General features: G+C 44.9%; 1 protein-coding gene across 3 annotated transcripts in view; it reads right to left on the minus strand.

The window, feature by feature from the left end:
• The window catches only part of synj1 (synaptojanin 1), a 73,849-nt gene that overhangs the window by 52,283 nt on the left and 8,680 nt on the right, over positions 1 to 12,886 (minus strand). For all 3 annotated transcript variants that reach the window (XM_084320894.1, XM_084320893.1, XM_084320895.1), the window contains exons 6-7: positions 9,532 to 9,615; positions 1,165 to 1,226 (exon numbers count right to left, since the gene is read on the minus strand). In XM_084320894.1, the coding sequence (XP_084177020.1) occupies positions 1,165 to 1,226; positions 9,532 to 9,615 (146 nt within the window). The remainder of the gene's footprint in view (positions 1 to 1,164; positions 1,227 to 9,531; positions 9,616 to 12,886) is intronic.

A 12,886-nucleotide genomic window follows, 5' to 3' on the forward strand; every position in this document is an offset into this window, starting at 1 on the left:
GAAAGAGAAGTAATTGTTTTGGTATGAGCGATGTTGGAAGCACTGGTGGTTAACTTGTGGAGATCAATGGGATGCAGCATCTCCTGCTTAAGGAACACGCCAACATTATGGGAAATACGCTTACTGACTCCCAGTCTGTATCAAACTAAACACAGGGTGCTCTTTGACTCCCAGTCTGTATCAAACTAAACACAGGGTGCTCTTTGACTCCCAGTCTGTATCAAACTAAACACAGGGTGCTCTTTGACTCCCAGTCTGTATCAAACTAAACACAGGGTGCTCTTTGACTCCCAGTCTGTATCAAACTAAACACAGGGTGCTCTTTGACTCCCAGTCTGTATCAAACTAAACACAGGGTGCTCTTTGACTCCCAGTTTGTATCAAACTAAACACAGGGTGCTCTTTGACTCCCAGTCTGTATCAAACTAAACACAGGGTGCTCTTTGACTCCCAGTCTGTATCAAACTAAACACAGGGTGCTCTTTGACTCCCAACAAACTAAACACAGGGTGCTCTTTGACTCCCAGTCTGTATCAAACTAAACACAGGGTGCTCTTTGACTCCCAGTCTGTATCAAACTAAACACAGGGTGCTCTTTGACTCCCAGTCTGTATCAAACTAAGGGTGCTCTTTGACTCCCAGTCTGTATCAAACTAAACACAGGGTGCTCTTTTGACTCCCAGCAAACTAAACACAGGGGTGCTCTTTGGATGGAATGAATAATGACTCCCAGTCTGGAACAAATCAGAGAGGTTTCTGAAAATGGGAGGAACATAGAGAGTGATACACTGACTAGAATGATACAGAAACGTCCTACTATAAATGAGGAAAACCCAAATCTGAAATTGCACAAATGCAGGGGCCATTTTCCCTAACTTTACGCTGTTTCCAAAAAATGTTGGCGAGCATTTTTGGCAAGTCTGCGCAGAGTTGTGGCGTGCGCATCCTCAGGTATGGACTAGTGAAGAAAGATGTGGAGTCACTGTGACTGAGCGTAAATACGTTTGAATATGGCCACCAGTGATGTCATCAGTCTTCTCACAAGCACAGTGACCCAGCCTGTAAAACATCCTCTTGCATTTGATTTACACAACCGCAATTCTTAGGATGGGCAGCTTCAGGCACACACATATGTACGCACACAGTTAACAATCTTCTAATTACCTTTCAAATGCCGGCGCATTTGCTTCAAACCCCCTGGAGAGCTTGACGCGATGAGAGCCAACCTGTAGAAAGAAGATAGAAGAAGATGACCACAAACATTTCTCTCTCTCTCTCTCTCTCTCACACACATTGCAGAGGGCCAGAGAATCTACAGCGTTGTTGGGGGGGGGGGGGGGGGCATTTACTAGCAGTTTTGGGTAATATTTGCAAAGTGGAAAGCAGACCTTCATAGTGGATGACTAAAGGAGAAATATAAAAGCAAAGCAACACACAGGGGATCTGATCCCAGATCTGATAAGAGTCAAGGACAGCGGAGGGGGGGGGGGGTCTTGTTGCAATAGTTGTCTGCCTCTCTCTGTCACCGACACTTTATCGATCTCTGGTTTAGTGTTTTTCAAAGCCAACCAGAAACAACATGGGCCAAAGCTGTTCCCCTAGCAACGGGATAGTAACAGAATACTTCTCAAAATGTCTATATATATATATATATACACACACACCCTCCCAAGCTTAAGAAGGATGTTGGTGAAACAATTCCCCCTGTGGCTCTTATTTCAGACTTCTCATAATACACTGCAGGTCCCTACTTGACCTGCATCAGTCTTCTGAGAAATACCTTTCCTCCATCCATTACCCCCCCCCCCCCCCCCCCTCACACACAGACACACACACATCCCCCCCCCCCCTCACACACAGACACACACACACCCCCCCCCCCCCCCCCCCCACACACACGTTTGTGACCTCATCTCTGCACCTCTGTCTCCAGCCAAAAGTAATCAAATGTCAGCATCTCTCTCTCTCTCTCTCTCTCTCTCTCTCGATCCCCATTCCTTTCCGCTTCCTATCAAGTCACCAGACTGACTCAGCGGCCATCATGTGCCCGTCTGCTCTGCGCCTCAACTCAGTCACGCTGCATCCTCACTGCCCGTCACACTCACGGCTAGGGATGGGAATTGATGAGATTTTATCGATAAGATTCCATTATCAATTCTGCTCATCCCTCCGATTCTTTATCGATTCCCGATAGTTATAATTTTTATAAATAAATTGGAAATGCAACAGAACTAAGCTGGTTAGAATAACAACATGCAACTTGACATTTCTGATTGTCATTTATTGTTGAGCCCCCACCAAAATGGTCGCAATTTCGAGCCCTTACAAATTTAGCGACACTCGTTCACCTTTTCCTGAGTCACTTTACCCCGCTGTGCTAGCGTGAAAAGATTTTCCTGAGGTGCGCGAGAACCACTAGCTGCAGTCTATTGTGATCATCTAAAATGGATGAAATGGGAGAATATTTATACAGTGAAAGCATTCGTTTTCATTTAGGTTTTCCTAGTCAAGGAATCAAATAGTCTGCTATGGCTGCATGCGTGGCGCTAAACGGTATTGTTTTTAAATGTGCAACTGTCGGAAAAACATGGCATCGATAAGAGGAATCGATAGTCACGGAGGCATGCGATTCCAGGAATCGGACAATTAGAAACCGGCTCCGGTTCTCGATTCCCATCCCTACTCGCGGCGACCGTCAGTTGTGTGATAGATAGTAAAGGGTTAACCTTCTGTCGTGTGGCAGTGAACGGGTTAAAAAGGAAAAAAGGGAACGCGTGCACACCGATGTTGGGAGAGGTGCCGACTACGTGAGGAAACAGTGTGATAAAGTGAAAGAAGGTAGTCGTGCACCAATTGTACAGCCCTGGCCTATTTGATTTTATAGTTATATTCTATTATATTGTACTTCTATTTGAATTTACCGTACTTTTCGGACTATAAGCCGCGGCTTTTTCCCCCATTTTTCAACCCTGCGGCTTATATAACGTGCGGCTTATATGTGGACAAAACCCGAAAATCGAAATATTGCTTTTTTTACTGCATTGAAATGTTATTTATCTGTTCCCTTATTTACTTAATACAACTTGTAAAAGAGTTAATTCTTGTTATTTGTCCGACAGTATTGTGTCCCAATGGGAGTCATTCTCTGTAGAGGTGGGAGTCATTCTCTGTAGAGGTGAGAGTCATTCTCTGTAGAGGTGGGAACTTAAAGCTCAATATAAGAACGGCCATGCACCACCACTCACAGAATCGAGAAAGAGCCATCAATCTGTCAATCCTTTCCGTGTCCGGGCCGGGTGAGGTTTCCTGTGTTGAGTCAAATTAAGCCGCAGGCTCCACTCCTTACATATGGTAAGTAATTAAACATTAAAACACATGCAGCTTATAGTCCAGTGCCGCTTATATATGTACACATCATTCAATTTAGCTGCTGCGGCTTATAGTCAGGTGCGGCTTATAGTGCGAAAAGTACGGTAGTGTATATTCCATTTGATTTTATTCTACCTTTTATTTTATTCTACCTTAATTAATTGTCTGTCCGTTAAGAATGAATGACGTATTTCATTAATGGGAACCAAATGACCAAATCAAATTCCTTGCATGTGTAAACTACTTGGCAATAAACACCTTTCAGATTCAGATTCCGATAGCCTCAATGCAAAAAAGACATGTATTAAAGCAAACGTTTGGACGTATAACCAGCCTTCTTCAGGGCTTTAAAAGCAATTCAATCAAATGCATTTTCAAATCTTTTTGTACCAACCCTACATCTTTCCCTATCATTTGCATGAATGTCTCTCTATTGACCATTGGGTTGGGCTTCCTGTCCACCGTGTTCCAACCTGAGCATGACATAAGAGCAAAATGGCCACCGTCTGAATATGGTCAATGGAGGGGAAGTGCAGCCCTACTGTGCCGCATGACTCATTGCTCGTCACTATGATTTCTCCTCTACCCAAGGTGAAGGAAGGAATCCCAACCTGAGGATGACATAAGAGCAGAATGGCCACCTTGTGAATATGGTCTGTGTCCCTATAGCAGCTGGGTTTGTGCTAGCCGGGTGCTGGAGACATCATGGATGTCTCTCTCCGTCACTAGACGTCAGCTATATCCCCGCTGTCATTTTGTCACAACTTCCTCCTTCCACCCCTGTGTCTGTTCCATGCATATTTAATAACTACCCAAGCCAGCATTTGAAAAGGGGCTCCCATTACAGCCCTACTATGCAGACTAAATCATCCTCGGGTACTATGCACACTAGCTGGAGATGCCTGTAGTCCTAGTCCTATAGCAGCCAGAGTGGTTGACAAAAAGTACCCTAACAGACCTGGGGAGTGAGTTTCCACCTGTGCTTTCCCCTCATTGTAGCCACCTATTGAAGATCAAAACTATAGTATTACAGCCAAACCATAGTGTGTAGGTTCATAAGCTTTGATGGAGGTATATATTATTTCATTCTTATACCGTTACAACCAATAAAAGGTAAATGTTTTACTTAAATCTTTAACTGATTTTTTTTTTTTTTTTTTACTACAGTACCCATAAGCAGGGATGCGTTGCTGATTTCAAAGCTGGTTGCACTGTGTTTTAATGACGCCACATGCACGAGCGCTCCCGCGCATGCACATAAATGTTCCCTCGCATACGCACAGAATGCCTAATTGCCTCTACGAATGGAATGTAACACATTTCATTCACAAGTTTTGTGTGAATGTATCTGAGAACGTATTTGAACACACCTGACGACCTGCGCTATTGTTATGCAAAGTAGCCAGGTGGGTACTTAGCGAATTGGGGCATTATTCGAGTGCAGCGCATTCCTGTGTGCACATGCTTCTGCTCACAGAGCCGGTTGCACGGTGTGCAACCCCGTCCCATGAGCAACGCACCCCTGCCCATAAGCAAAGATCTTAAAACTATCAGGATATGTCAACCACAAAAAAACATTTAATTGTGTTTCTTACCTTCGAGAAGGTTCTACTAGACAGCAGTATCGCTAACCTCCTGACTATTGCGGTTAGCTAGTTTCCCCAAAAAGACCTGAGTGAAATAGTATTTGAAAATGATTCTTAACACTTTCAGTGCCACGAGGTGGCGCCAGAGTTAGCGCTTCAATGCCACCATCGGCGCCAATGTTACGCTTAATATCGCCTAATCTATTGTTTTAAATTATGGCTATGTGTCTAATCTGCCCGTCGCTTATCAAAGAATCCTTTTCCAGTCAGTGCTGTCAAGGCAGATTGGTTTTTTATCGCTTCATTTCCGTTTGAGAGCATTTTGAAAAGCACCCGTTTTGAGGTAAAAAACAGTCCATTCTTATTGCAGAACATGGTATTTTCTCAAGCAGACAGATGTAAACACTGTAATCGGTGTTGCATGTACCTGACAAACTTTGTATTACAGTCATATTCCATGTGTGTGTGTGGACTACTGTACTATTACAGGTATTGAAATGAACAATGCAACTTCCTTATACAAAAAAAATATTATAATAATTGTTTTCTTGAAAGTTTCAGGAAAATATATAGATTCCGTGATAATCGCCCTTTACTGGAATATTCTGGAATACACAAAAACTGTCATTTTTCTGCCTATTTATTAATCGTTTTCAAATAAACGCTAGATTATCGATAGTATATGTGTACTTATGCACGCTATAGAAGCGGGCTGAAATATCGATTATCTCATTTCCTGATCAGCGCGCACACACACACACACACACATACATAGGGCAAACGCTGATATATCTGTGAAAAAAGCTCTGATTATCCCAAGACTGGTAAAATAGATTCCTTACCTCAGATCAGATGTTATCCAAAAAGATTATTCCAATTCCTGATCGCCATTCCAAATATCGATCGTGTTTATTGATTCAGCGTTGGGTACTGTAAATACATAATCTGCGCGTTTTCCGGGCCGGCGATCACAATGGATTCTTCAGTTGGCTTGACGGAAAAGTAAAATGAGGAAACTGGCCCCCCCCCCCCATCATCAATCTAAACTAATGGAGTGCAGTACAACACTAACCTGAGGCTTGATTGATGAAATATGAATTCAAATCGCCAATAAATAAAAATACGACAAACAAACGCTATATAGCGTTGCCGGGACTCAACTGGCGGCATGAACTAACGACAAAACGCATTGCTGGCACTCAAAGTGTTAATGAATAATTAAATATCGATACTTGCCGTCCCTGTATCGATACAGTATCGCCACGCAAAGTATCGCGATAGTACTACGTATCGATTTCCCCCCCCCACCCCTAATGTCAATCAGGGCTGCCACTGAACAAACAAGCTCACTTCATTGGTTGCAGGTATGTGGAAGATAAAACTCCCTTTGATCTCCCTCACCCATCTTCCCTTCCTACCCTCATCCCTCATTCTACAAACCCTCCCCCACCTTTCCCCAAAATGTCATGACACCCTTAATTTATACCTATGGCCCCCACCCCTTTAAGATCCGGTGGGGGTTCTCTCATTCTGGGTATCCTAGCTAAAACACTACGTTGAGCTGAGAGTACATTATTTAGCCTGGGATACTTGGGGGATACGTGGGATACTCTTGGTTAAAGTTGTTGGGTGGACATGTAAGTTCATGAAGATGATTGGAAAAGAGTAAATGGTTATTACCGTGTACTGGCATGAATCTGGCAATACAATACACGAAACAGGGGTTACGATTCAATATATTGTGATATATTGTGATACTGTAAACACTGCAATTTTATATTAAAAAATGTGAGGGGGAAAAAATAATTGTGCATTCATCATGAAATACTACTTAAACAAATGTAGAAAATAACTGAAGTAAATGGCGGTATCAGTAATATATCTTTGCCTTTATATCTGCTATAAAGTTAAGTCATAGTCTATTAATATCTGTAGAGAAATGATTCCCCTTCATGTGACCCATCCTAATCACTTAAGAGAAGTGGGCAGCCACAGACAGGTGCCCGGGGACCAACTCCAGTCGTAAAGCCAGTACCTCGGTCAATGGTAGGAGTATATACTGTACCTAGCATGCATGTCTTTCGGTGTGGGGGGAAACCAGAGTACGGGGGAGGGGAAACCAGAGTACGGGGGAGGGGAAACCAGAGTACGGGGGAGGGGAAACCAGAGTACGGGGGAGGGGAAACCAGAGTACGGGGGAGGGGAAACCAGAGTACGGGGGAGGGGAAACACACGCACAAACAAAAGAGAGAAGATTCAAACGCCACCACACAGAAAGGCCAGGTTCCAACCACGGACCTTCTTGCAGTGAGGAAACAGTACTAACCCCTGTGCTGCCTGTGACATTGTACTACAGTATGTTTGGTGTTTCATTAAAGGCATGGAAAAAGTACAGTGAAAGACATCACAATGCCATATCACAATAAATACAATATTGTGGACGCAAGTATCAGATGCACATGATACACAACACACAGCCCTAATTGCCATCATGTCTCAACATGACCACTGGAGTGTCTAAACGTGGCTAAAAGCAGCAGTCAGGAGGCTAATGACACTACTGTCTAGTAGTCAAACCAGCTGAAGGTAAGAAACACAATGTTATGTTTCTTGTTTGTTTGTTTTTGTAGGTGGTATGTCCTATTAAATGGCCAAAATGACCTGTGGTAATTTAATGAATTGCAGGAATACTGGGCTATAAACAGCATTCAAATTGGAAAGTATGCTTTCAAGTCGCATGTTTCATACATCTTACATTGTGTTTGCCATCTTTTTGTTTTATCAGCAGTGGACTAACATAATGGATATAAATACATCACTTAATACAGTTAATAAATAACAAAAAATAAACAACTAGAATGATGAAATAAATTACTAGACTACACTATAGCCTGAATCATATTTCTGAGTAGGGAGGCGGTCATTTCACTAATTTACTGAACAGCATAGGGAGGAATGCACTGGGAGTTTGGGGGAGAGGTGAAGACCGTCTAGGGAGGGACTCCTAGGGAAACAAGTACTTTAAAAGCAGGGGAACTACGATTTTGTCTGAAAACAGCCCCAAACGTACCCTGTGTTTTTAGACCAAACTAAAACCCTTATATAAACCTGAAATATTTTTAAATCTAAATGGTTTTAACAGCCTTGATGGTTTAACATGGCTCCAATGACACAGCTCGATCAAGCATCTACTATGCTGGGAAGACCGGTGGTCTAAAAGGTCTAGGACTTAGGGGTCAGGGGGTGTTTTCAGACCAGGCTCTCACCTGACCGAGAAAATCAGGGAGCTGAGGAAAACAGAGAAGACGCCCTTTACCATCATCCACTACCGTCATCTATAGCATCAACCTTTCCCACCTCAAGGTCTGTTCCACCAGTCTGTGCCAGGCCAGGACAGAGGTCAGGTACAACTAGCAAATTGGGCTATCGCTAAATTGTAAGGGTGTAACGATTTCAATTCAAAATAAAAAGATAACCGTCATTTAAACCAGTGCTTCTTAACCTGTGGGTCGGGGGATGATTTATACAATTACATGATCGTGTTTTTTGTGAGTGTAAAGCCCTCCTCCAATCCAAGTGAAATAGCCTGAAAAAAGTATTTTTTGACATATAAATAATCGAAAGTGAAATCGAATTGTGACCTTGAAATCTGCGTTATCGTTACACCCCTAGTAAACAGGAACACTACAGTTGACTTCCTAAATCCATCCTGAATCTCATCCAGAAGGTGGGGGGAGGTGAGAACTATATTGTGGATAAGTGATGGATAGAAATGACCTTGACCCCTGACCTCTGGCATTGCACAGAGTCAAACGTATTGCATCGGTATGAGAGACCCATCACCAGCCGAATCTCGGAGCAAATAATCAAACATGGATTATACCAGGTGCGGGTTCTCATCCGTTCCTTTAGGGTGGCGGCTCTCATTCAGGTGCAACAACACACCCTTAACAGTCCCTTTCTGAACACACAGCACGGACACATGGGGTTAGAACTGGAGACAACAGGTTCGACAGCCAACTGATAAAACACGAGGAGGCTCTCACACTCCCCTTTCACTTGTTGAAAAACAGACACAAATACCAAGCATTTTTCAGTTAAAGGCTCAATCTGTAATTGATTAGACACACGGATGAAAAAAAAGGTTTACTTGTGGATGTGCAAGTAAGCATTCTCCAACGTTGAATAATCTGTAGCCAAAGTTAATGACATTATAAATGTAAAAGTTGCCCAGCATCAAAATGCACAAAGATAAGAGAGCTAACTCTCTTTCGGGGGTGGTGCAGCCAGGCAACTTGTTTGTTTACATTTGGATTACAGATTGGGCCTTTAAATGTTTTCTCCTTTTTCACAGAGTCCACATTTTAGGCTTCACCATCTAGTTAAACATTAACATTTGCAATGTACAAATAGAAGGAGACTGAGTGAGCCTCCTCCAACTTCCAACAGTTGTGTGAAGATTAATGATGATGATAATCAAACATCTGGCTTAGATTAGTATTCATCTTCACATGATCTAAGACACGCGAGCGTCACACTATAGGAGGCAGGAGATGAAAAAACAGTTTTCCCTCACCTGGATTCCTGGCTGTTCCCAGAACAAAGGAATGGACCCACGGATTTGGATGAAAGATGAGACTCTGTCATCCAGGAAGATGACCTGTTTAAATAGGGAAATAACATCATGTTTTATTTTTATTTGTAGTTTATTTATACAGATAAAACACTACGATACCTCTTTTTAATGAGCAACAGTAGACAAAAAAAGATTTAAGAAAACAATTAAATACATGGACAAATACAGTTCAGACAAGGATTCAGTCGAGCGTCTTCAAAACCTTTAAATAGTCTAACGGAATGAAATGTTCTAACTTCAGGGAAAAGTTGGTTCAATGTGTACGGGCCACCATAATATCTAAAAGCAGTTTGGCCAAGCTCAGTCTTTACTAAGTAACCATGTGACCTAGTACTACGTGTGCTGCATGTAAGAGCAAACAAAGAGCAGAGATCATAGGGACGTTTCACAAGCAGACAGATGAATAAAATGCAACGTATATATCCCTGCGCTTAGCGACGTAAAGGAGCGGCTCTGGGGCGGCAGCAGGGCAGGGTGTTGTCTTACACTGGCAGCCGATTGGGCAGGAGGTGAAGTGCCAAAGGCAACACTGAGGCCATGTCCAGACGAAACCGAGTTTGGTCGTATCAGTCAAAGTATTTGATCGTATGCACCTTTCATCCACACGGAACTGTCACTCTCCTCCCTCGAATATCATGCAGTATCTGTCTCTAATCCTTTCAATCTCACCATTGTTACACTCTATCGCCCTCCAGGTCCCCTCGATCACTTCACAGATGAGCTGGACATGCTTCTAAGCTCCTTACCGGAAGATGGTACCCCGCTCCTTCTATTGGGCGACTTCAACCTGCCTGACTCATCTCAGTCGGTCCCAGTGGTCTCCCTCCTACAACAATTTGACCTGACTCCCACTGCCATGCCTCCCACCCACAAAGCAGGCAACTCCTTGGATATCATATTTTCCCGTAACTCCAGCATCATTAACACCACGGTAACTCCCCTACATGTATCTGACCATTCCTTCATATCCTTCTCACTAACTCTCATGCTTAACCGAAAAGTCTTCACCCCAACTCAAACCGTCTCACTCAGACGCAACCTGCCCTCCCTATCCCCCTCCACCCTCTCCTCTGACATAATATCCGCTCTACCTTTGAGTGACACCTTCTCTGCTCTCCCCACAGAGATGGCAACCTCCACCCTCCTCTCAGCCCTTGCAACCTCCTTCGACAAGCTCTGTCCCCTCGTTGAGAAACCTGCCCGCCGTTCCCCACCCAGTCCATGGCTGACGGATGCAGTGAGAGAACAAAGACAGGTCCTGAGAGCGGCTGAGAGGAAGTATAGAAAGTCACGCCTCACTGCTGACATCGACACATATCACAACCTCTTGTTAACATTCTCCAAAACCATTACTAATGCCAAAGCTTCTTTCTTTCACCATAGGATCGAGGCCTCTGCCAAGAATCTTCGCAAACTGCATGCTACCATGTCCTCCCTCCTCACTCCCCCCCCCCCCCACCTCCTCCTGCCTCATCTTTTTCTGCCGAAGACTTTGCGATCTTCTTTGAGGAAAAAGTGGAGAACATCCGCAGCTCCTTCTCCCAACCCCCACCCATTCCAAACGCTGAATCGAGAACCTCATCCTTCACTCTGTCATCTTTCTCTCCCATTACAGAAGCCGAGACCCTGACACTGGTAACGTTGAACCGTCCGACTACATGCCAGCTGGACCAGCTACCCTCCCCACTCCTCCAGACCATAGCACCGGACATCCTCCCATTCCTAACTGCAACCATCAACTCCTCACTCAACTCGGGGGTGGTCCCCACCTCCCTAAAACAAGCCAGTCACGCCCCTCATAAAAAAACCAACCCTGAACCCCACCGTCATAGCCAACTATCGTCCTGTCTCTCTTCTCTCCTTCCTTTCTAAAACACTTGAACGTGCTGTATCCAACCAACTTACTGCTTATCTCTTACAGAATGACCTCCTAGACCCCAATCAGTCTGGCTTCCGGACTGGCCACTCCACAGAAACGGCCCTCATTGCGGTCACAGAGGCACTTCACTTAGCAAAAGCGAAAGGCCTCTCCTCTGTCCTGATTCTCCTAGATCTATCTGCAGCCTTCGACACAGTCAACCATCAGATCCTCCTCGCGGCCCTCGCAGGAATGGGAGTGGCTGGATCTGCGCTGACATGGCTGACATCATACCTCAATGACCGCTCCTACCAAGTGTCATGGAGAGGGACTCTGTCGGCCACCCGCCCCCTCCGGACGGGTGTCCCCCAGGGCTCGGTCCTAGGACCCCTTCTCTTCTCCCTCTACACTAAATCACTGGGTAACATTATCACGTCTCATGGCTTCTCGTATCATTGTTATGCCGATGATACTCAACTCTTCCTCTCCTTCCCTCCCTCAGATATCCACGTCTCTGAGCGGATCTCGGCCTGTCTGTCCGACATCTCCGCCTGGATGACGACCAACCACCTCAAACTGAACCTAAGCAAAACAGAATTGCTCCACCTGCCGGCCAAATCCTCCCCCCTGACCGACCTCTCCATCACAGTCGAGAATGCAGCTGTGACCGCGTCCCCGACCGCCAAGAACCTTGGTGTTGTCCTCGACAACCAGTTGAACTTCTCTGCTCACATCGCAGCGACAACCAGAACCTGCAGATTCCTCCTGAGCAACGTCAGAAGGATACGCCCATTCCTGACAAAAGAAGCCACCCAACTCCTCGTCCAATCAACAGTCATCTCCCGCCTCGACTACTGCAACGCACTGCTAGCTGGCCTCCCGGCCACTGCCACCAAGCCTCTTCAACTCATTCAAAACGCAGCGGCCCGCCTGATCTCAAACCTACCGAAGTCGGCCCATGTCACCCCACTTCTTAGGGACCTGCACTGGCTCCCCATTGCTGCACGTATCCGCTTCAAGGCCCTCGACCTGGCATACCGTGCGGCAAAGGGAACCGCTCCCGCCTACCTCCGGTCAATGGTCTCTAACTACACACCCTCAAGACCCCTACGCTCTGCATCTTCTGGCCGCCTCAGATCTACTCCTATCCAAGCTCCCGGAGGGTCATCAAAGAGAAGCCGCCTATTCTCAGTCCTTGCCCCACAATGGTGGAATGAACTACCCATCCCAGTTAGGACAGCCGAATCCCGTCCAATCTTTCGCCGTCGACTAAAGACTCACTTCTTCAACCATTATCTGAAATGAAAAAAAAAAAAAAAAAAAATCTAACCCCGACTAACCTTACTGTCATGCACTTGTCCTAATAAACTAACCTACACTGTAACACGCAACACTTTGATGAACATTGTTACTTAGCTGATAGAGTTATACCCTTCT

This window comes from Notolepis coatsorum (assembly GCF_963971535.1).
Source record: "Notolepis coatsorum genome assembly, chromosome: 8".
Taxonomy (NCBI): domain Eukaryota; kingdom Metazoa; phylum Chordata; class Actinopteri; order Aulopiformes; family Paralepididae; genus Notolepis; species Notolepis coatsorum.